The sequence below is a fragment of the Ornithodoros turicata genome, chromosome 2 (genome assembly GCF_037126465.1).
Source record: "Ornithodoros turicata isolate Travis chromosome 2, ASM3712646v1, whole genome shotgun sequence".
Lineage (NCBI taxonomy): Eukaryota > Metazoa > Arthropoda > Arachnida > Ixodida > Argasidae > Ornithodoros > Ornithodoros turicata.
Genome location: NC_088202.1, coordinates 7,456,124 through 7,481,207, shown reverse-complemented (window position 1 = coordinate 7,481,207; position 25,084 = coordinate 7,456,124). Strand labels below are relative to the sequence as shown.

Genomic DNA, 25,084 nt, shown 5'->3' with positions numbered 1-25,084 from the left:
TGCGTCAGCATCCCGTGAAAGTGGTAACGCAATTGCAACTTTCTAGTCTTTGTTTGTTATACTTGTGAGCGTAACTCTGAGTTATTCAGATTCATCTAGGAAAACTCCTGCTCGCAGACGTATGCTGACATAGCTCTCGTGCAGTAAAGCCACGAATTATTATTATTAGACGTTGTTATGTTTATACTATCCGGCCCCGGCCCCAGCCCGGGAGGTACCCGGGTTCGAATCCCGGTGCCGGCTGTGCTGTCTGGGGTTTTTCCTTGGTTTTCCTCAGACACTCTCAGACATATGTCGGCACAGTTCCCTTAGAAGTCGGCCCAGGACGCACATTCCCCCAGGGCGTCAGTCGTGACGTTGCCCACATACGTGAGGCCGACAACGGCAAGCCCTTTCACCATCACCACCACCACCACCCCTCGGGTCGTGCATCGAAAGTCTAAGCGCCATCGAAGGACTCTGCGAACAAAAAGGGCTTGCGTGTGTGCTCGTGTGTCTTTGGTAACCTTTTCCTTGACCGTTCCGGTCTTGCCTGATCCGCTGAGACACTTTTCTCTTGTTAAATCTTCTTTATTCTTCTTCGCTTTATGACAGACGTGCCCTTGCGTATTCCTCCCCTGGGATAGTACGCTATCACAGCAATCCTCGACCAAGTGCGCAACAACGTATCTTGTAGTGAACATGGACAGGTTTGTCCGCGGCAACAAATGTGTCTTGAGAAACTTTCGTTCAACGTAATAATAAAGCGAAGCACATACCAGTTCAGCGGACTCGTTCTTATCGGTGGGTGCGTCGCACTGCAGGTCAAACAGACCTTTGTCAAAACACCATTTGTCAAACAACCATTTGTCATTCATCAGGAACGTTGTCAACATCTGCGGAAACGGCTAGCCAAAAAGCTCCCTTTCAAGTCTCCTTGCACTCGAAGAATATTTGCTGGAATTCGCTCGGCAGATCACCAAACCTGCGAGTGAACGAGTCTGTTTCTGATGGCATTGAGTTCACGGCACCAATATTACAAATACGCAATGTTGGGTTTGCTCAGAAATTTTGGTAGGAATGTACTAGTAATATCAATATCAAGTAAAAATCAGACGCAAGAACAGGCTAAGAGACTCATCAGTGAAGAAGACGAAAGCAACACAGAGACAGACAGGGAACGTTGAACGTTCAACCTTTTATCATGATTAAAGGTTGATTATGATTATCGTGGCAATCACTTCGGCACCCCTGCTATAGATGTATTGTGGTGCAAACTTTTTTTTTTAATTCCGTTTTAGCGCCGCGAAGCAACCGTGGCTATGAGCAGCGTATAGACATGGACTGATGAAGAGAGGACAGCAGGAAGGAGTGGGGGACAGGGGGGTTAATATGCGTCCTGGGCCGACTTCAAGGGGAACTGTGCCGACATTCGTCTGGAAAGTCTTCGGAAAACCCAGGGAAAACCTCAGACAGCACAGCCGGTGACAGGATTCGAACCCGTGTCACCTCCCAGCCTCGGCGTGGAAAGCGATCACTCTAACCACTATGCCACAGGAGCTGGTGCTGCAAACTTGCTTGATTCTTCGTGCTAACTGAAGAGGTTTGTTCGCACGTTCATACGCTGTAGGTGCCCTTGACGCATTTTACCAGACAGTAAAACTTTAGTAATACAATTGCCAGTTACTTAAGTACACTTTGATTTTGCAAGCTTTTCCACTTCATAGAATATTTCACAAGTACTACACAAAATTCCGACTAATTTTTCGTTTGCTTTTTCACGAACGAAGTGTTTGGAATGCATGGCGCATTTGATGCTGGTGGGCTTCACCCCCACCCTTTCAGTGCAGGAAACGAAGCCTTCTTTACATGTTGACAATTTGGAACTTAAATGGAATCTGAAAGATCCCAATTTTCGCTTAAAAAATTTTGCATTAAAAGCTTCGCCGTGCCACAGGCAAAGTGCCACTAGCGAACGAATACAGAGTTCTGTCAGCGGAATGTGTTGCACGCGCTTTTAGGGGACATGCTGTATGGGGACATGAACAGGTGAAGTCTACTTGGGCACACATAACGACATACGATGAGATATTTCTGCTGAGATCAATTGCGGTTGAACGCTATGCGCCTTGGAAGCGCGTCAGCGTAGCAGAAGCCAACCCCCCCCCCCCTTTCCCAAAAGGCAGCTGCGACGCTCTAAAGGGAGACTCCGCAACAAAAACGCGTTGACGTAGCAGTGCAACGTCAATCCGTACCAGGGGCGCCGTCAGGGGGGGGGGAGGGGGGCAAGGGGGGCAACTTCAAGCTCCAAATAAACATCCATACGTCGTCTCGATCTCAAAGCTGTCAATATCCCACGGACGTCTACTGTACGTTTGTGGGATGTTCGTGGGATGTGCAACAGGGGAAGATTTTTTTGTGCCCTGGACGTACAGATGATGTCTATGGGATTTGTGGCGTGTTCCCTGGGACGTTCCAACCTCCGAGTCAGGATATGACATGGATGTTCAGGGGACGTCTCTGGTTTACTGGGTTGCACGATAACAGATTCTATCTCGCCTTGATCTACTGGCGCTAGAAAAAGTGAAGCCGGATGTCGTTCAAGGTTCAATAAGTTAACCGACTGACAGTCACACTCTCCCGCCCAATGTTCATGAAGAAGTTGTTGAACATATCGGTAATACTAAGTTTGTTCGAGATAAGCGTTCCATCGTCTTCTCTAATCGCCATAATGTTGCGTCTCTGGTTACTTGTATTCAACGCCTGATTCATGGTTTCCCATACCTTCTTTGTGTTGCCGTGAACTTGCGTAACGCAGTCGTGGTAGTACGACGTTTTCGCGTCTCGAAGAGCCGAACGTAGAATGTTGTTATATGTACTAAATCGTTTACGTAAAATTGCATTATCTGGATGCATACGTACCTTTTCGTAGAGGTTATTTTTGCTTTTAATACATCGCAGCAGAGATGCCGTTACCCAAGGCTTCCTTAATTCATTGCGCTTACTAAACTCTACAACAGTAGTGCTATTGCTAATTTCGTCAATGAATTGGTCAATCTTGTTGCTAACAGACTTGTCATTCGTCAGAAATTCCCAGTTAACATCCCGCAATGATTTCTCAAGCAGATCATAATAAACTAAGCGTTTCTGTAGTTCTCTTAGAGGTTTTGTAGTAATTCCTGTATCACAAATGAATATGATTTCGTGATCTGCGACATTAACTACCACAACATCCGCAGATACTCTCTGACCATTCATATTTGTGATGATATGATCTAGCGCTGAATCAGTTCCTGTTTCCATGTATCGAGTTGGGGACTTGATGACTTGTTCGCATCCATAGGATGAGATTAGCTCCAAATATTGCGTGGAAGCTGAGCTGTGTCTAAGGACATCAATGTTTATGTCACCGAACAATAGCATATTGAGTTTCCGTGAGGAAAGCTCATGGAGTAAGGCTTCTAATGCTGTTAAGAATACACTGTTGTTCACAATTGGAAATTTGTAAATAACACCGATAATAAGCGGAGAATCCTTAAATGCTAAGCAGGTAAGACCACTAGTCACAGGAATGTTAATGAATATGCTTTCGCACATAGGGACGTCGAGTGCAAGGTTACCACAGACGCTTTAAGGTATTTCGTTGCGAATGCACAGTGCAACGCCACCATGGCTACCTGACAATCTATTCGCAAATGTGCTCGTGTAGCCATCAATTAAAAAAAAAACATTCTCGTTCAGATATAAACCAAGTCTCAGATATTGCAATCACACTAGGTGAAGAACAAAAGGCAAAACATTTGTAATTATTGGATCAAAATTCTTATTTAAGCTTTGTACATTCATATGTATTACACTTAGGTTGGCGTCCTTTGCACTGGTGGTGTGAAGTGATAAAACGAGAGAAAAAAAGAATAAAGGAAGAAACAAAAGAAGAAAAGGTTATAGCATGCATCGTTCAGCTGCAACAGCCTACAGTACACTTATATCATTGCAGTCCTCAATGCGTACTCTTTCAGATGTGGAATCCTTCTTCACAGAGATATTTCCATTACGAACCCACACAAACATGTATTCTTTTTGTTTAGCTTGAAGCCTGGCTTGCCATAACAGTTTTTTTGTTTACAGCCGTCAAGTTCTCGAACACAAATGCATCTTGATACACACGGTCGTTAGGCAGCTTCTTAATCTTGTTTTTCCCACGTAGCCACGTATAAACTATTTTCTTCTGCCTGAATTTTATCAAGATTACGGGGATTTTGCTACTGTCTCTGGTAGGAAGTCCATGGTAGGCTTCGACATTAGAATCATCTACAGGTGGAAGGTCTACCGCGTTAGCGATGTCATTAATGTCCTCGAGCAAGTTTTCATCCTTGTTCTGTCTGACGCCATGGATTTCTAGATTATATCGACGGTTATACTGCTCATTACGATTGATGGCTTTTTCGACGTCAATAATTCGGTTCTCAAGACGTTCCGCTCGCTGCTCAAGCAAGTTTTTTTTTTCCGTCTATTTTGTCTATCCTAACTTCAATGTTAGAGACCCTTTGTAATACATCGTCCACTTTCTTTCCAATCGTTCGAACAGCATCTAGAGCATCACGCAGAGTAATACCAGTTTGAGGAAGAATATATCGAACAAAGCATTATAATAGTTTCGGATTGTCCCGGAGTCTCCCTTTAAGAGCCCGGAGACTGATACGGTTCGTTCCTCTTTTGTAGAGGTGCGTACGTCCTAAAATGTCACAGAATCGAAGGCCGGGATGCATCGCGTATGTGTCATTTCGCTTTCTGGGACCTTACTGCACTCGCGAGTGCGTCAGCTATACCAGTGACACCTGAGCCACAATGGTGGCAGGCTTGTCTTTGTTGCGGCTATGTCGGGAGAAATAAGCCGCAATAGAACTTTCGTTTCTCAACAGATAATCTGTTAATTCTACTCTTAAAATTACGGTAGATGCATACTCTCTTCACTCATGCTTCTTGGCTACTTCGTCCCCATAACTTAAACCAGGAACCTATAGCGGGCCTGCGTAGCGCAACTTCACGATGGTCCATAAGCTTAAGAATTCGGGCTTGTTGGTTGTAACGTATGTTTAAAAGCGGTATAGTCGTGCGTAGGTATTCTGCCAGAGAACAGCATTTGCGTGTAAATAGTACTGCTTTGGTAGTTGATGTCGACCAGGGAGAAATGAATAGAATCTACTGTGTAGAAATGATCTTCGTGTTCAGTTACTGTGTTCTGTCTGCGTACGTTTTCGTTGCTCCTGGTTTATGAATTCCTGCCAACAAGCCAACATTCCTGTGTCAGTGTGACGAAATTTGGGCTTGTTGGTACGAGACCATATTGCTGCTGAGCGCTATAAAGACGAGGACATAAGAAAGGAACACAACACAGGAAGAAGATTATAGTGTTGGAAGTTAGCGCATGTGTTGTGTTCCTTTCTTATGTCCTCATGTCTTTATAGCGCTCAGCAGCAATATTCCTGTGTTACACGGACTATCTCCCGTAGATGACTGGCGTGTATCGGGGGGTCTCTGTCGAGTCCCTCCGTTATACCGAGCCTCTGCGAGTGCATCGCCCATTGGTGGTGTGAAAAACATCAAGTGTTGTCGCATTTGAAGAGGCAATGACGTGACCACACTCTTCTCCTTTCTTCTCCATCAGTGGGCTGACGCGATTGTCGTGCGGCAAGTCACAGCGGTAGAGAACAAAAGAGGCACGCCGCCGTCCTCGAAGTCCGAGATGAGCAGACCTGAACGGCGGGCGACGGAAGCGGTGGAAGCGGAGCGCAAGCGATCAATCAGTGATTAGACTCAGGTTACGTCCCTTGGTCGCGCAAGTTTTCGAGGGACCACATTGATGGCGGCACGCGGAATTGCTTGGGTGGGTCGCGTTCGGCAGAGATCAGAACATTGTTACGGATGTTAAAAACGTAATTCTTGTATGAGTGGCGTCCATCAAGTCCTGTGGTGTTTCATCCTTTGAGAGCGTATGGAAACGTTCGCATGGGACGCCGTCCATCCGTCGTTGTAGAAATGCTGCATGCGGTTAGTTCAGGGCGTTTTTCGACGCCTTCCCTTGCCGCTGAGAAATGTTCGGCGTTGTGCGGCTCGAAGAACGCCCTGTGCTGTTGTACCTTAAAGGAGCTTGGAAGTCACCTCTAAAATAGTTTTTGTTTCTCGCTGCGACGTCTTCTGCAACGAATAAAATGAGCGCAGGTGACCTACAGAGCACGCGCAAGACTCTGTTCCACACACCTTTTAGAAGCCCTCTCCACATTCAAAGAGCGCATCGGCGAATGAGAAGACGTCGTGACGTATCACGGACTTCGGCACGTGACCAGTGAGGTCCAAGGGCTCAGCTCAAACATGTATAAGCGGCGCGTGAGCTGAGAAGAAAAAACAAAAAAGAAAGGCTCTGAGCAGTTTCTACGTCACGCGGGGCTCGTGTCTCTCGTCCGCGACTGCTTTTTCCGACTGTATTTTGTAAATTTTATTGCGCAGTGGCAATACACCGTAGAGCGAAAATATTTTGCGTCGTGACTCCTGGTCGACAGCTTCAAAGATGAAGCAGGATTTCGAGCCACGTTAAATGTCACTTGCATGCTCCTTTAAAATGAGCTCCCGCGAAAGGACTTTGGGCGCAGCGCAGGTGACTAGCAGCGCGCGCGGGGGGGCCTCTGTTCCTTTGATAAGTTATCCACTCTGAGACCAACCTCTCCTCGTATATTAGGTTTACATACCTCCCCCCCCCCTTCACTCTTCAAAAGACCGTACCGAAGAATGAGGGGGTGATATTCAACAAGAAAATGAGCGTGGTCTGTCTGCTCAGCCTAGGGGGAAGTTTCACACCTGCAAAAAAAAGAAAAGAAAAATAGACAGAGATAGAAAACGGGGAACGACGGAACGTCGTGACGTAACCTATTTCCCAGTCATGCGGCTCGTGACGTACACCGGCGTAACTCAAGCAGGTATAACCAGCGCGTGAGCTAAGAAGAAAGGCACGGGGACTTTTTGACGTCACGCGAGGTGTCGAAGGTGTCTGTTTCTCCGACTGTTTTTCGTGCATTTGATTGCGCAGCGACAGTACACCGCACAGCGAAAATATTTTGAGTTGTGACTCCTAATGAACAAGAGGGACAAAGCCAAAGCGGGGGCGTTGGTACAATTTCGTGTCAGCTGACTTCAGCAGAAAAGACGAGGACAAGAACGTTTGGGCCATAAAACGAGACAGAACGCCCGCAGGCTCTAAACTTGGTGAAACCCAGTGAAGTTTATTCGGAAAGTATCCTATTTGTACAAAATACACGCGTGATCAAAGGCAACACCAAGCTGATCAAACAGCAGTCCAACCCGTCACCTGCCCAGGATTAGGTCACCACGTGGAAGCCAACTCCAATATTAAATCACACCTCATTGCCATTTTAACAGACAGACGCATTCGTAGTTGTTAAATGTATGCAAAACGTAACACCTTGGCGAATTATTTTGTTCTAGGCGTTGTGACGAAGGCCAAGGCCGCCCTACTTGCAAGCCGAGCCTTCGAAGCGTGTATGAAGGAGATGATGAACTTGTATACTCTCAGGGCCCAGATCATCCAAAAGGTGAGACAAAGTTGTAAGGACTATAAAGAAAAGAGGAAACACGCCTGCTATCTTACTTAGCTTCCACTCTAAGTGAAGGATGCCCCAGACACTAACGGATTGTAATTTTGTTCTGGTTTTATATGTCATTCCGAGACTTACTCAACGCGAACAAATTCTTACACTGTCTGCAGCACGCCTCCCATTCGTTCTCGAAATGAAACAACTTTATTGTGAGATGATCAATGGGGAGCTTCATCACCACAAATAATAAAGGCGATGCTTGAGGTAAGCTGGCTATATCTTCGCCGCAACCTAAAGCAAATCAACAACACTTCGTGCACTGATTAATTCCCATTCCTTCCTCCATATTCGACATCCATTAACCTCCTATTGTGATGGCCAGCCCACCTTCGAACCTGCATGGTTGCCAACAGGGTCAAACATGACCTTAATGGCGACCGACCGCGTATTAAAATTTAATAACTGTATCAGCAGTACCAAAGGACAAGTAATAAAACATGAAACGGAGGTTAATGCGGTGAGACTTTTATCATTTGGAATAAGACTTTGTCATTGGCATTAAAATGTCGTTGTCATTGCGGGCAGGATCCTCGCCTGTTCGAACGTAAGACGGAATACAAGTGTACCGCAGGAAACATTCATGGTGGTCTGGGCGATCAAGGAGGGTCATGCGAGTTGTGGCAAAAGTTCATCTGCGCAGGCTGCTCATTGCTGTAAACTGACTAGCCTCAGTGTCATGGGCATGAGAGAGGAGAGGAAAGTTAGGACAGGGGTCGAACGAGTGGCTGGCCTGTGAGTCCTACGATGTCTCGCAATCTCCCACCCGGCGACAATTGCAAAGATACCGTTACTACAAGGACGAACCTCAGGACGGGAGCCGCCATTATTTCGAACAGATACTGTTGCAAAGGTGCAAAAAACGCTGCAAAGTGTTACAAAACGGACAGCGGAGGGACAAACAGAAACGAGCGCCACTAACAACTTTAACACAATGAAGAAAGAAAACACACTGAAGCAGGAGCAACCACAGCTAACCCTGGAAGACACGCCTACAACCACTATCTCTTAGCGAGACAAAAACAGGTGCAGCATATAAAGCTCCGTCCCGCTCAGCGCAACAGGATTGGAATACCAACTAGCCCAACGGTCTGCGTTATTTGACTTTAGATACTGTTCTTTTTCTTGGCTTGGCCGAGAAATATCTTCGACTGTCGTCCTCATGCTCTTCCCTTAACGTTTCCTCACCTGTTCGCAAAACGATCTACCTTTCCACATGCATAATAGCGATTCTACTGCTGCTGGCTATGTTATAGAATACCTGGATTACCGGCGTTCTTCTTGTCAAGATGTGGCAAGCCTGCTATATGGCGTGACTGTCGTGAAAGAAACCACGGCGTCGCTACTTAACTGCTTCTGGTTCGGAGCATAACAGAATATCCCACAACCGATGGAAAGTTTTATTTTATATACCGGACCTGGGTTGGTTGATGGTGTAGACAACGAGCCAAATTCTGCCTAACTCAGCCAAACAAACTCAGGGACAGCTGCTCACCTCCATAACGCACCAGCTCGCTCACGTGGCCCCTTTTACTGAACTGTTTTGTATCATTGCCTTGGTACCGAAGGCCAGAGGCGTTCCACCACCAAGAACTCCTGCTGCCCCGCCAATTGCTTTTGCGAGCGAGCCATCGCCTGTACCTCGTGAGATGGAACTTACTTTTCTTCACTGGGTGGCACTCTATTACTACAGTAAATATTATTGAACGACACCAGTTTCCTCAACGCTGTAGGCTGCGTGGATAGCACGTAGATGTCTACGTGTTAGCAGCTCCAGAACATGCTAGTTTGTGGCTTCGACATAACATCTGACTGCGTGTTCTGTGATCAGATTGTTGGATATACCCATATAACACATCTGCGTGACCGCCTTTATTCTAGAACAGTACTTCTTAAGTTGGACCGCACAGCTGCACTTACATGATCAGCTGAATAATCTAGAAATGACTTTAGGGAATTTACTAGTGAAATTATCATAACGGGGTTCAACGAGTAGTGAAGAAGCTTTCCAAGAGGCACGAGGATCGCACAAGCCAATGTGTCACCGCAAGAACGCGAATTTTCGTGAAGTCTTCGTCTTGTAAGGCCAGAAATCAAAGATGCTTCGCATGCAACAGAACTGGGCAGTTCAGTTCAGTTCGCTTCGTCGTTGTGCGAGCCAACACCGACGGAGGCTTGCTGCCACTGACCTCTTGCGAATTGAGCTGAAGCACAAATAGTGCTGCAAACATACCCGTGTACTGTTGAAGTGAGAACAGGCATACGTGACGTTGTCTGGCTAATACGAGAACGTTACTTTCCTTATCGACACAAGATCTCCAGCATCGATGTCCTCCGACACTCATCACACAGAACATCCGCTGAAACCTACATCTGCGAAGTCTATGCCACTTCCCCAAACGCTTTCATGGTCGAGTAACAGACAATATTTTTCCATTAAGACTTTAATGGTGTCCCTGATTCCCGCAGAGATCAGATGTTCCCGGGCCTGATGAGGGAAATGTGTAAGGTGTGCGAACTAAATCCCATCCTTGAACAATATGAATTAAAGGGGGTGCATGCGGATGGTAACAGGTTCCAGTACAGAGCACACTTGGTCCCGGGGGGTCTCTTTTACACGTCTTTGCAGGTTTTAGTTTCCAAGCGGTGCAAAGCTTGGGATCATGGCTTGTGAAATGCTGTGCACTCTTAGAACGGAACTTGACCACACTCCGCGAATGGCATTGTTCCCTCTCACGATTTGTTGTTTGTTGTTTTTGGTGACACTTATGCTGTCACAATAGGAACAATCCGGGGTAGTTGGTATAGTATTTATTTATTTAAAAGTGCCCACCAACGGAAAATCCTACTAGATAGTGCACTGAAAACATTCAAATACAAGTTACAGTAATGTAAGAAAAAAATCAACAATCATAAACCAAGTGCCTAATGCGCCAAACCAGACAATTCCCGTTTAAACGCAACATAGGACGAAAAATAGCAATGCTACTATCACGGGAGGATGCATTATAGTTATGTTGAATACGATGCAAAGGGCCAGAATTAAAATGTACAGAAGGGTAAAAAGTCTGACAAGAACGCGTGTGTCTACTTGGCGCATAAAAACAAACACAGTTAAAGAGACTGGGAGCATCAATAATGTTATGAATTAATTTATATAAAAAGAAAAAGACTAGAAGTGTTCTTCTTGAAGATAAAGTAGACATGTCAATCATGTGAAGTACAGTGACATAATTATAAAAACAAGCACGGTCAAGGTATCTATCATACAAGATAGCAGTAAACTTCTTCTGTACTCTCTCAATTCGCTCCGAGATCGAACGGTGTCGGCGCGCTGCGGAGAACGGAGAACTATCGCAGTGTGGACGCGTCGTCTGCTTTTACACGTTTATTCTGCGTTCAGTGCCGTCGGGGGAACCTAATAGTATCGTACCATCGCGGCACAAGTGATCTTCCGGTGAATATACGCAAGAATTACTGAAAAGAACCATCAAATCCGAACATCGGCCCACGTGTTATCCACACTAGAATGGTGACAGTGTCGCCCCTATAGGTCGATCTCGCAGCGAATAGAAGAAATGTGAGCCAGATTCAAAGAATTCCATATAACTGAAGCAAATTCCAACCTACTCCGCACCAAAGATGTATACAACCGAATGAAATAAGTCGGGTCCCGGAAATCACGAGCTATTCTTGATATAAAACCAAGGACACGCAGGGCAGCATTAGAAATAGCCCAAGCAGCACAATGTACTGAAAGTCGAGTGCAATGGGGGTGGCCGATATGTGTCTTATCAATGTCCTTTAGTTTCAGGAGTCTGTTCAAGGCCTTCCACCTACCCGTCCACCCCCAATCCCTATTGCATTCGACTTTCAGTACATTGTGCTGCTTGGGAGAGGACACATGCTGACAAAACCGCATAGCGTTATCTAAGAGTATGCCAAGGTCACGTATAACATCCACTCTAGATATAGTGACCTGAGTAAGTTGATAATTGTAGCCCAGCTGATCACATTTTCTAGAAAAAGAAATCACCTTTGTCTTATACCCCTGTCACACGGGCAGTCTTCAAACCAATCATCATTGAAAATACGTGTAGCGCCACCTTTCGTGTAACGTGTCAACCTGTCGGGGAAGATTGAATCCAATACTCTTTGGGAAGTTGACACGTCACACGCTTGGTGTCACTACACGCATTTTCAATGGTCATTGGTTTCAATGATCATTGAAAACTGCCCGTGTGACAGGGGAATTAGATTGGTTTAAGGAAAGACCGTTCAATAAACACCATTGTGAAATCGATAGAACATCTGATTGTAATCGTGCGCAATCATCAAGGCAACTAACGTGACGAAAAATATTAATATCACCAGCGTATATTAAAATATTGGAATGCTCCATTGAACGCACAATGTCATTAACATAGAATAGAAAACAATAAAGGTCATAAGTTGCTTCCCTGTGGTACACCACTAGAGGACTAATAACAATCAGAGAGGCAACCGGAGACACGAACATAATTCAACCAATCAGACAGGTAACTTTCGAACCATTTGCAATATGCAGAAGATAAGCCATAGTCCGAGAGCTTATATAACAACAATAGATGGCTCACCTTGTCAAACGCTTTTGACATATCAAAATAAACAGTATCCACTTGGCCACAGTCAAAGACAAAAGCAGCAACGCCTTTCATGAATGTACATAGATTGGTCTGTACTGACCTCCCGCTTATAAACCCGTGTTGAAAGTAACTAATTTTCGTCTTAAAATAAGCCGAGAGACGATCATGCAAAATCATTTCAAAAACCTTAGAGAATGTGTTTAATACGGTGACTGGTCGATAGTTGTTGACCACACAGGGACCACCGCTCTTAAATTTAGGAACCACCACAGAACGTTTCCACTGATCAGGAAATATTCCTGACGTTAAAGACAAATTTAATGTATGACAGAGCGCCGGCCCCAGTAAGTCAGCACATCCCTTACCAATGAAGTTAGGAATGCCATCCAGTCCAGGGGTTACCTTAGGTTTCAACTTCCGTATTGCCAGTTCCACTTCGTGCAGTTCAATTGCAACACATGTTAAGAAGTCACAACACTCAATCCTAATTTGCAACTGTGTAGGGACAGATGAAAAAGACGAGGCAAAGTGACCAGCAAACATCTTAGCAACGGTACGCGGCTCAGATGTAAAAGTATCATCGCAACGGATATAAATTGCACGATGATTATGTTTCCTTCTATCGTTTACGAACTTCTAAAAGTACCTCGGCTCAGAGAAGAGGGCATTTTCAACAGACTTCAGGTGCCGCCCCCTATCACGAGCATACAAACCTTTCACAGTAGCCCCGGCGCGGCTAAATTTTTCATACCACGTAAATAGAAGTGTTTTCTTATAAAGACGATGATAGTGAAGTTTCTGGCGTAATTGATATTGGCCGTATGGTATAGTATAGTATGGTAGTTGTCCCGGATGAAGTGCAACGTGCAATATATTCGTCATCATGAACTTATGGGGGGGGGGTGATTTATTGGCAGAAAAAAAAAAGAAAAATGAGAAAAGAAAGGAGAAAGGTCAGCCATGCAGCACGCCGGCTTGCTATTCCCTAAACAAAAACAACGAAAAAAACGAAAAATATAGACAAGAAAGAAAAAGGAATAACAAAACAAATAAATAACTGAATAAAAACAAGCAAAAAATGAAAAAGGCACTCGGCTCACAGGGAGCCCAGGAGGCCCGTATCACGCAGAAAGCGGAGCACCGCTTTTGTGACACTCCACTGGCTAGCTCGCTGCACGGGGCCAAGGACAGTTGCGAGAGAAACATCTGTCCGTCCGTCCGTCCGTGCACCCAAGCTCTGAGAGGTGTTCCAGAGCACGGCCCGATGATGGTGGTGATGCAGAACGTGGAGGAGCTGATGGGAGATATCGTCTTCTACGGCGCAACAGGGGCAAGTGGGAGATGAGACGCGGCCCATTTTGAACAGGAGTGAACGGGTGAGGGCAACGTTCAGCCGAAGACTACGTAGAAGAAACTGCTCCTCGCGGGTACAGCGGCAGCCGATGACAAACTCCAGTGAGGGGTCGATGAACTGCAGGATCGCATGAGGTCGGATAGCGTCTACAACAAACTGGCGGGTGCCGTCGTTGCAGAGACACCGTATTAGCAGGCGACACGCAGATACCGGGAGCGGCAGTAGGGGCACCGGCGTTGCCGCATCAAGCGCGGCGCGTCTCGTAGCCGCGTCAGCACAGACGTTTCCGTGTAGCCCTGTATGTCCCGGTACCCATTGAAGGCAGATACGGTGGCCGACCGAGGAGATGTGGGCGTACTCCTGAAGTACCATGGTACGCGGATCACTCACGACGCTCGGGTGATATGTTGACAGGAGTGCCAGAGACGCCTTGCTGTCTGTGAGGATGACCCACGCATCGTGCACAGATTCAGCGATATCCGCAGAGCGGGAAGCAGTCCGAGCTGCTCCGCATCCGTGGAGGACACTGTGTAGGGAAGTCGGAGGGCGAGGTCACGGTTTTCCTGCGAGACGTAGAAGGCCGCTGCTGATGACTCATTCGCTAGAGACCCATCAGTATAGATGGCGCGGCTCTGCGGATAGGCCAAACTGAGATGGTCTAGCGCGAGCTGGCGGGCTACTGTCACAGGCACATCGTTCTTCCTCTGGAGGCCGGGGATAGTGGCACAGACCTCGGGTCTTGCAAGCGTCCACATCGCAGGAGCGTGCAAGGGCAGGGAGAACTGTGCAGGGACGGACCCTTTGAGGCGAACGAGAGCACGACCGAAGTCAGAGGCCGGGCAGTCTTCGTCGACGTGGCGAAGGTAGTGAAGAGGGTGCCGAGTAAGGTACCGTGCGAGAACGCGGAGGGTTGCGCCGTCCCGCAGGACATCGATCGGCGGTTCGCGTGCCTCGGCTAGGACAAAGTATGTCTCGGTGGTCGAAGGGACTCCCAAGCAGACGCGGAGGCTCCTGGCTTGGCTAAAGAGGAGATCTCGATTTCTGCTTCGGTTGATACCATGCAAGATGGGAAGGCTATACCGGAGAGAACCCAGCACCAGGGATTGGTGGACACGGCGGAGGTCAGAGAAGGACGGGCCCCATCACAAACCAGCGAGGCAACGAAGAACCGCCACGTAGCTGTTGACCTTGGCGGTGAGAGTCTTAATGTGGCGAGACCAGGAAAGGTCACGGTCGAGTATTACGCCCAGGTACTTGCAGTACGGGACAAATGACAGTGGTGAACCTTCAATGACGAGCGAGAACCTCGTGAATGATCGACGAGTGAACACCATGGCCACAGTCTTGCTGGGTGAAACGGAGACCGCGGTCGGCGAGATACGCGACGATAATATCTAAACCTCCCTGGAGTCGGTGCTGAATGGTGTCGCGGCGAGCGGCAGATGTCCATAAGCAGATATCGTCGGCATATAGCGTGAGACGCGTATGGTGGGGCAGCAGTGCAGGAAGAGAGGCCATGATGACATTGAACAGCAGGGGGCTGAGCACACTCCCTTGAGGAACGCCTCGGCTAACGGGGTGGGTCAGTGTCCCCCTCCGTGGTCCGAACAAACAAGAAGCGGTCACTCAGGAAGTCCTGGATCCAAAGAAGGGGAGCGCCTCCGATACCACTTTCTTGCAGTGTGGCGATGATGGCATTATGGAAAGGCTGTCGTACGCTTTCTTTACGTCCAGGAAGACCGCGCCAGTCATGCGACCTTCAGCTCTTGCCTGCTGCGTCTCAGTCACTAGGTCGATAACATTATCTATCTCCGACCGACCCTGCCGAAAGCCTTGCATTACTTCGGGGAAGAATCGCACGGTCTCGAGGTACCAACTCAGGCGGCGGAACACCATACGTTTCAACGTCTTGCCCACGCAGCTAGTAAGGGGAATCGGACAGAAGGAGCCGATGTGGCGGGGTGATTGGCCAGGCTTGAGAAGGGGAGCCACCATGGCGGTCTTCCAGACTTGAGGGACGTCACCCCTTTGCCAGCTGGCGTTGAGCATCCTCAGGAGGCAAGCACGACCTGAATCCGGAAGGTTCCGAAGTGCTTTATACGTGACTTGGTCCGGCCCGGGGGATGTGTGCTGAGGGGAGTCCCGCAGCGCAGAGTCCATCTCCACAAGCGAGATCGGAAGATCCAAAGCCGGCTCCGCAGACGACGCCAAAGCAACTGCAATGCGCGGGCCGATAGTTGGTCGGCCGAGGGATCGGCTGCGAGGCGAGCGCAATATTCCATAGCAATATCGAACTCCGTGCGTGCGGTGGCTAGGGACGGGGCACGGAACGGGTGCCGGAGCGTGACAGGAGAAAAGAGTCCCTTCATAACGTTCCAGATCCGGGTCAGGGGGGTGCGGGGAGAGAGAGAGTATGCAAAACTTCGCCAGCGGTCCCGCGCAAGCTTACGTATGAACTTATGCTGTCATGCGGTGGTTTTGGTAATGGTGATCATACTAAGGTTTACGACCCGCACTTTCCACCAATCAGAAGCGATAACAGTATCATTCTGTGGATCTGTGGTATGGTTTGCCCTGAGCATGTCATGCGGCGCCGTTCTCTTTCACGAGTGCACGTACTTCCCATCAAAGATGTGCGACATTTCCGATCACCTCCCTTCATATCTATGAAACTGGAACTTGCGATAATTCCTCTTTTTCCGCATGGCATCCCGATGTGAGCTTATTGTATGAAGAAAGATTGTGCAAAAAAACAAAAAACAAAAAATCAACGGTAACGAAATTGTTGGAGAGTACAGAACAAGGCCAATCAACCTAAGATGAGTTGAGGGACAGTTGAAGGTTTTGCGTTTGCTTTTTGACACAGGAAAATTAAAGAGAGCGAGGTCAGGATTCTAAAAAATTCTAATGCTTTTGTCATCGAGAAGGCAGGGTCTTTACCAGGGTTGCGGAATAGGGTCTTCCATTGCGTTCCAATTTCATTCCGAGGAATGGAGATTTGAGATAATTCCATTCCTTTCGTTTCCTCGAAATAAAAAGGTATGGTCAGTTCCTACTCCTGGAATAGCTTGGCAACCCAATTCCATTCCGTTAATTCCCTCAATAAAAAAAGGACCAGTAACCATACTGGCAAGTCCAGCAGTGCTAGACGAGATTGACATTACCAAGCACGGAAAAAGCACAAAGGCAAGGTTATTTCACTCTTGACCGTGTGCAGGTGTGGTGCAAAGGGTGCGAGGACAGAAACCAGCACGTTGAAACCAAAACTGCCACCGGGGCACCCAGACCATTCCATTCCCATTCCTAGGACAGTTTCCGCCATTCCATTCCGGGCTCTGCTAAATCTGGGATGATTCCGGAATCATTCCAACTCCGGAGTGGCAACTCCGCAACCCTGGTCTCTGCCATAACTTAGACACACTTCTTAAACATGCCATAAAAGAGCGCTGAGGTGACCCTCTGTATTTTGTTGTTTTTGGTTGCTGCATAATCAACAACAACTACAATGAGCTCCTGCGAAAGAACGACCCGCGCAGGTGACATGACACGCTCTCGTAAGGCACCGTCTCATCGGCAATCAGTTCCATCGTCACCCCCACCTCCTCCTCTGTCCCGCGCACCTTTCCAAAGTCATCCACTGTTTCAAAGAGCGTGTAATAGAAGGGGGAGAGTACGTCGTGATGTCAGCTGTGCCCATGAAGGGCCGAACACGTGACTCGTGACCCAGCCGCACAGCTGAAGCTGGGTACAAGCACCGCGTGAGTTGAGAACAAAGGGAAAAAATTAGAAGGGCTTAACCCACAAGCAAGCTGTCACGTCACACGAGGGTACCGAGCGCACTCTCCGAGTGTTTTCGTGAATTTGATTGCGCAGTGGAACACCGCACGGGGAAAAGTTTGAATGGTGGCATTAAAAAACCCAGGGAAAAGAGGTGCCGACGCCAGGAATCGAACCTGGGTCCTCTGATAATTTCTGGGCGTTTGAGGCTTACTTGTCTGTGTCGTCACTAATAGTGGTCTGCCTCGGCCAATTCTCGTTGTATGCATGGTGGCTCCTCATAGACAGGCCGACGAACGAAAAAGGGATTCCAGTGGTGTTGCTCATTCCAGGGACTCATTGCTTCTTGTGTGGCTGCTTAAATGGTTCAACTCTTAACAAATGCACTTTTCTGTGATTTTTCTTATTTCAGTTGTCTGTATGTCATCTACTGTGCGCTTATGTATGTACATATTGCTTGACATAACTAATACATCGAACAGAGTCGGTACAATTGAGAATGCGTATGGTTCTTCGTTTTCTGGGTAAACCCGATTTTTCACGATAGTTCCCCCCCCCCCCGAGCAAATTTTCAAGAATTCGGGTGAAACCCGATATCTACCCGAAATCCTTGCGGTCCTTCAACACGGTTCTAGGTAAACCGTCGGAAAAGTGAACCATAATATTAGCAAAGAGAACTATTTGTGACAACCTATTTGTCCTCCGTTTATGTTCCCCTCCTGCAGGAGTCAAAGACGAGCTTTTGTGGAGCTCCGTCAAGTGTTTGAATACCACGGTCATTCACTATCCCAGTTCCGAGCGGAAATATAAAGATTAGTGTTTCTTGTCCCATTGTCACAGCCGCGGCTTGATTCATATGCCTTTCGTTTCACCCGAAACTTCACCGGTGACATATTTTTCGCTCCCGAATTTGAAAAATCATAAAACCCGAAAACGAAGAACCCTAACAATGCGCTAGAGCAGTGGTTCTCAACCTAATTTTGTTCCCTGCATTCTCTTTGTCACTCATCAAAGGATTATTCCTACTGCATTGGCTCCAATGCAATACACACATAAAGATTAAAAGAATGTATTTGTTTCTAAAGAGCTTCTTGAAATTATTGTTTGTCGCACGCGACTTCCTACAAAGCCTTTTCTGTACTGTGCGTATCTATGAGACGTTGTGAGACACCGTCACGGCCTACTGCGCGGTGTGAGTTCCAGAGCCCATCGGAATGCTACAAGGTGCTGTTCTTTTCCACGACAGCCTAAAATACCCCTCAGGGGGAATCACCCACGTCCTCGTTGAGAATCCCTGCGCTAGACGAACAAGAACAATTACGAGTTGCGTCTATTCTCATTTTCGCAAGGGCAACAATTATGTGGCGACTTATTTCTCCTGCTCGACGCATGACTTGGCAACAATCTCACTCCTTCCCATAATGCAATCTCTCCTCAGGGACTTCTCGCCTTGTGTTACACCGGAAGGTTCTGCTATGCAATGCATGACCCTAAAGGCATTGTAAGTACATTGGTCTTCTATTTGTCCTTACTCTCCTAACACGAGCGCAGAGGCGCATTGTGTCAACTTCCTAGCTTGCAACTTACACACAATTTCAAGGGAAGCTACGCACGGAGGATTGGTGTGTTACAAATTATCCGTATAAAGGAATAAAAATGCCTAAAGTGCTCTTGTAGATGTAGTTCACTACATTGTACACCCATTGTACTACGTGCCAGAGTACAGTGGTGAAAAAGAATAGTTTTTCTATTTGTCGTAGTTGGCAGCATGTGCGGCGGTTCCTGTCGAGTCTTCTTAGCTTCGTCTCGTCGCAACCACTTTGCATTCCCTCAATGTTGGGTCATGTCTTGCTTGTTTGTTTGTAAGACACAAAAAAAGAAAGAGAGAGAAATTGAACTCGTCTCCCGACGTGTTCTGCCAGCAGTGTCTTCCTGAAGCAAACGCTCGTTGGGCCGCTTGTTCGCTGGATGGCCCGTGGCCGCCACATAGCGCTTGGTACGCCGCTCGCACCTCGCTTTTCTTTTTAAAGGAATACAGACGGCCATCCAAAAAAATTTCAGATTAAGACATCTGATGAAAGTGTGTGTGTCATTATACCGAATAGCGCGAAAGGTTTTGATGTGTGCAATTTGTTTCCCAGAAAAAACTCACATAAACATAGCTCCGCGCGTTCACCCTTAACTCGCCACTCCAGCTATAACGAGGATGAGGAGGTATGATGCCACGTCACCGATGACGGTATAAGGAGAACTCGTTCTGGTTCGCCGGTCAGTGGGGGTCAGCGCCTTGTCCCTTTGCCGCCGTAAACCTGTTTTGCCAGTTCTCCCGGAAAATTGGGGATAGAAGGAGCGGCCGAAGCATTACCGAGGGCAAGCAGAAAGGCTTTATCAGAGCCCCGAACAGCCGAGTAGCAGACGACAGCGGAATAGCAGACAACATTTCTCTAGGCCAATCAGCGAGCGTTCTCCTTATAGCGTCAGCGCGAGGTTCCAGGCAGATCACAGGCTGATACTGCTCTTCACCACCGTTGCGCATGGTCGCTTTTTGCGGCGTATTTTAAATTCAATTTTTGCTATAATTATGACTCTGTTGTGTAAATTACTTCGCATGGTGCATCTTACTGGGGGGGGGGGGATATGTTTAATAGTGAAAGCATCTTACTGGCCTACTTAACAGTTCTATAGGAAGAAAACTAGGTGTTAAAAATGACTTCTGTGCTACTTTAATACGTTGTCATTAGAAGGGTCATGTCAAAGGAAAAACGGCGGTGCCGATCTGCGGACAGACGTGCAGACGGCAGCGCGCGTCGAGCAGAGGAGGACGGTAGCGCCAGAGCACAGAGGAGAGGAGAAAGCACGTCACGGAGCGGAAGCCAATACGGGGGCGCGTGACGTCACGGTGGAGGCCCAGCTGGAAGAGCGGGGCTGGCAGCGTGCCAGATGCGCGGGCAAGTCTGAGAGTACGGGAGTGTGGGACTTGGGAGAAGGTTGAAGTATGCAATGGCTGACCACTCTAAACCCATAATAAGGAAGGAAGGAGTGGGAACCAAGTACGACTGCCGGGGCAGGCAGGCGACGAAGGAAAACGGAATGCGATCGACGGCGACGGGCAGCCGAGCAAACGCGGCGAAACGCAAAATTACTTCTAGAACTTTTCAAAATTACTTAGTACGACAGGTATGAAGAACTTAGAGGTGACGACTTGTGTGTGTCATCACACAGCAAAATTCTACGTGATGGTATCTTAAAACGTGGTGGTTATATTTCACATTACACTCCCTTGAACGGTACATATGGATAGGTACAGCATCCCATTCTCCAGAGTATGGAAAACGAAACCCACGAATTCGTGCACTTGTGTTGACATTTGGAAGGGACGCATTTAGACTTAGACATCTGAATGAACTGCTTTGATCCATTCAAGGACAAAGATGTGTTTGACAAGGAACTAACAGACTGCATTGTCCGTGGCGTGATAGGGGCTACAAAACTGCATCCGGTGAGTTTCAAACCATCATCGAGACATACAGAGCAAGTTATTGCAAAAAGTGCTTTGAATGGATCGGTGTTTCGTGAGAGAAGAAATATGCCCAACATGGGGGGCTCGGAAATAATGTACTCGGAAACAATGTCCCCAGGAGACGAGCTACGAGCAGCCTACTGGGTGCGATCCAATTAGCATGTGATAATGCAAAATGGTTTTGCGTCCAGCTTGAATTTTGGAATATCTTGTGTTGTACATGCTTAGTGAGATTTGTTTCGGAGGTAGCATATACATGTGCGCTGCAAATGGCGCTGTCCGCTGGAACGTATGGTGTACCCCTGTGGAGCGCTGGGATTGCAAAGTCGAAAGCTAATTCGAAGAAAAATCGGGCTTTGCCCACCCGAGACAAAAAAAAATAAAAAATAAAAATAATAATAATAATTCACAACGTGCGTATCGAATTGAGTCTGGATTTACCGAAAATGTTAGATGTACTTAGAATTAGATAATTTGTTAATTTTTAATTCCATGTTAGCGCCGCGAAGCAACTCAGGCTCGGCGTACAGAAGTGGACAGACAGACGGCAGGAAGGAGTGGATGGGGAAATGGGGTTGTGTACGTCCTGGGCCAGCTTCACAGGGAACTGTGCCGGCATTCGTCTGGAAAGTCTGCCGAAAAAACACAAGAAAAACCCCCGGCAGCACAGCCGGTACGGGGAGTCGAACCTGCGTCACATCCCTGTGCCACCACTATGCCACGGGAGCTGGTGTCGTTTGTTTGGAACATAACATTTCTTATAGGGGAGGATATATCTATTATACAAGAAAAAGAGGGAAAGGTTAGCCTGCGCTACGGTTCCTTATGGAGATGAGCGAAAAACTATAGAGGACCTCCGTGCACCCGAAAGAGGGAGAAGAGTGGAGGGAAGAGACGATGGTGGCACAGGAGAGGGAGAGGTGTGCTGACCCTCTTGCTCTGGCATTTGGGTAGTCCAAGAGAACTACCCACCAGAGAAAACATGCGGGCATCCCTCAGTAGTCTTCATTGGGATACTAGCTGTACCACGGTAATCACCAGGATTATTGGCTAAGTTACCCCATGCCGCCAACAGTCCCTGTATTGTTGCGTTCCATCGAAGATCGCGGTTGCTGGTTTTCCGTGTTCAATATACATACAGTTGTCTGCTTACGAATTAATTTGTTGTATATTTTTTCTGATGTAATATTATCACGTAGTGTTTCAATATTGAATTTGACACGTGCTTAGTGTCTTATCTTGTGAACGAGATAGAAGCTGTGTAACTCAGGAAGGCAGCTTCAGCATGTGGACAACTGAAAATGTTAAAACTTTGGACTGATCAATAACTTTGGTTGGAACAGTTAGAGGTGGAACATCCGGACAAAAGCACACAAAAAAATCGGTTTAATAGGCTTCATTTGTAATGACAAGGATGCAACCCGAGACAGGAAAATAAACAACAGACAACAATTTTCTCAGACACAGCAACAAAATTTAATAGCAAAACCGTCATTATATACACAACAACCTCCGGTGAGGGGGTATGGGCACAAAGGAGGGCTTGCTGACGCAATGTCCACGTGGAGCTATCTCTAAAGATTCCCAGGGAATCTTTAGAGATAGCTGCACGTGGACATTGCGTCAGCAAGCCCTCCTTTGTGCCCATACCCCCTCACCGGAGGTTGTTGTGTATATAATGACGGTTTTGCTATTAAATTTTGTTGCTGTGTCTGAGAAAATTGTTGTCTGTTGTTTATTTTCCTGTCTCGGGTTGCATCCTTGTCATCACGAACCAGCTTGTCTGCGCCCTCTCTCTGTTGTCGATTGTTCATTTGTAATGCCATGCTACTAATGTGTACATGTATGTCTGCAAAGCTGACATTAATAGCTAAGTATCGCCTTGAAAATTATAAACTAGTTCGTCCCTGACAGGGATTGTTTTCATCAGTGAAAGCCGACTGAACTGTAGCCGCAGTTCATCTTCTGGTAACTAGGTCATTGTTTCCACCTCTTTGGAATTGTTCGGAAAATCTGGGATAAATATTTTTACTATGCAGTAAGAAAGTTCGATTAAAGATCATGCGCAAACTCACTTTTGCAGGAACAACTTGAGGCGGAAAATGTCACCATCGAGACGGTTGCTGATCTCCTAAGAAAGTCACAGGTAGTTGAACTTAATTGTTGCAAAGTGTTACAAAACCTCCCTCTCTTTCCTTTATATAATACAAGAAAAAAAGTGTGCATGAACAGTAACTACGTCAAATTCCGTAAAGTCTGTCAACAATACTACGGTGCATTTCATTTAACACTCGCAAACGTAGACAAAGAGTTAACCGCGCCTCCTCGTGTTCTAGGGTTATGGTAGTTATGGTGGTTATCGCTTATCAACTGCCAGGCGAGAGAGAGACGATTGGCGACGCAGGTAAGAGAAAGAGCAAGCAAAGACAAAAAAAAAAAAAAAAACAGACGTTTTGCCTTACGCGGCACAAATAGGCGGCACATTACTTTCGATGGAGAAATTTCCTCGCATGAAGCGTTAGTCCTTGATTTGTGCCGCGTATTAGGAGTAAAATGACACATACAGCCTGGTATCGCCTACAAATTGACGGGGAAAAGCGCTTGAAATAGGCGTTTTTCCATCGCATCATATTTGGATTTAGAGTGTTGAAATGAGTTCATATACCACGAATTTTTCAGCTGTAAGAACACGTCAGCGTCAATGAAGGTCCAGGCTTCATGGTTTCTGGTCATCTCAAAGGCTCCTAAGATTTGTTTGATTCGTTCAAGTGCCTGACTTATCTTGTTCAACTCGTACTTCCGAGTCAACTGCGGCTCCCTACTGGTTCGCGAAAGAGATTTACCTTCCGCTATTATAATCCGCTATTATAATCCGGTTGCATGCGTCGGGAATGGTAGCAGCTGGCATGGCATCAGTAGTTTATCCTTATCCAGAATCGCATAAATGAGGGGGGCATTATTACAGTTACGTCATAACATGTTAACGCATCATTATCGACAGGTGTCTTAAGCTGAATTAACGAAGGTGTTCCCTGCAAAGGGTGCACAGGCAAAGTTAGGGGGATGTCCCAAAACATTTGGAGGGGGTCTGGATAAACCACTGCATGACATTTGGAAGTGCATTTGACCGACATCTGAAAATGAGAAGCATAAACCAACGAATGCGCTAACGTTGTTGTCAGACCACAACATAACTAGCTCCAGTTATTCCTACCCACAAAGTCTGGACTCAGATAATTCATTTGCGGCCGCTATATCGTTGGGGTGGATACCGATGGTAATTTGCAATCTAGGTACTCTTTCTCACGAAAATGAAACATACGCAAAGGTAGTAATACTGATCCCTTAAGCACACAACAAAAATGTTTAATATGACTGATGATGATGGTGATGATGATTAGCATGGATAACAAACCTAAGATATTTGTTCGTTCGCTGGGGGTGAGGCATTTCTCTGGTGTACATTCGTGCGTGAATGCGATTAGCTTCTGTTATATGGGCTGACTGCATAATCGTGAAATCTCACACCAATATAGCTCATGCCCGGTTATGAAGATTTTTTTCCGTCATTTTTTATGGGATAGCCCCACCTGTGGCATGAACACTGGCGTTGGTCCCAGGTTCCGAGACGACTGTATGATTGCCCCAGTTCGTCGATCAGGGGCATTGGTGGTTTCGAAGCCACAACAGTATGCAAGGATTATTGGCTGCCACAACAGGTGAAGAGGACTGATTTCGCTTTCTAGAGGTACGGAAGATTTGATTGGCGGCAGTGTAGGAGCGGATATCAGCAAAGTCCCCATAGAACCCCCTCCTGTCGGAATATTTTTCTGGCTACCATCCTGCAACGAGCTGGTGTGCATTGCATGTATGGTTCCGCGCATGCTGCTCTGAAGATAATACCGGGCCAAATCCGCACTGGAGTTTCCCTGCGTCATCCATGATGCAGCCGAGACGCGCTGCAGCAAAAGCAGACGACAGCTCTGACGTCATTACTCTTAGCTACCACTATCTGATAGTGGGTAGCGCCAAGCCGCGTTTACATGAACCCGACAGAAACGGGTCGAGTTGACTTATCGCACCTCCTCACATCAATCCTCCCTAGCAGATCGATTGACATGGCCATAGGAGAGGATTTGCTACGATAAACCAACTCGACCCG

The 25,084-nt window shown here is 47.0% G+C and overlaps 1 protein-coding gene across 1 annotated transcript in view; it reads left to right on the top strand.

Moving 5' to 3' along the window:
* LOC135384289 (uncharacterized) overlaps window positions 1-23,932 on the top strand; it is a 41,712-nt gene extending 17,780 nt beyond the window's left edge. The window contains exons 2-7 of the mRNA XM_064613497.1: window positions 7,480-7,586; window positions 18,841-18,903; window positions 20,827-20,901; window positions 21,422-21,595; window positions 23,006-23,068; window positions 23,924-23,932. Of these exons, the coding sequence (XP_064469567.1) occupies window positions 7,480-7,586; window positions 18,841-18,903; window positions 20,827-20,901; window positions 21,422-21,595; window positions 23,006-23,068; window positions 23,924-23,932 (491 nt within the window). The remainder of the gene's footprint in view (window positions 1-7,479; window positions 7,587-18,840; window positions 18,904-20,826; window positions 20,902-21,421; window positions 21,596-23,005; window positions 23,069-23,923) is intronic.
* The last annotated feature ends 1,152 nt before the right edge of the window (window positions 23,933-25,084 follow it).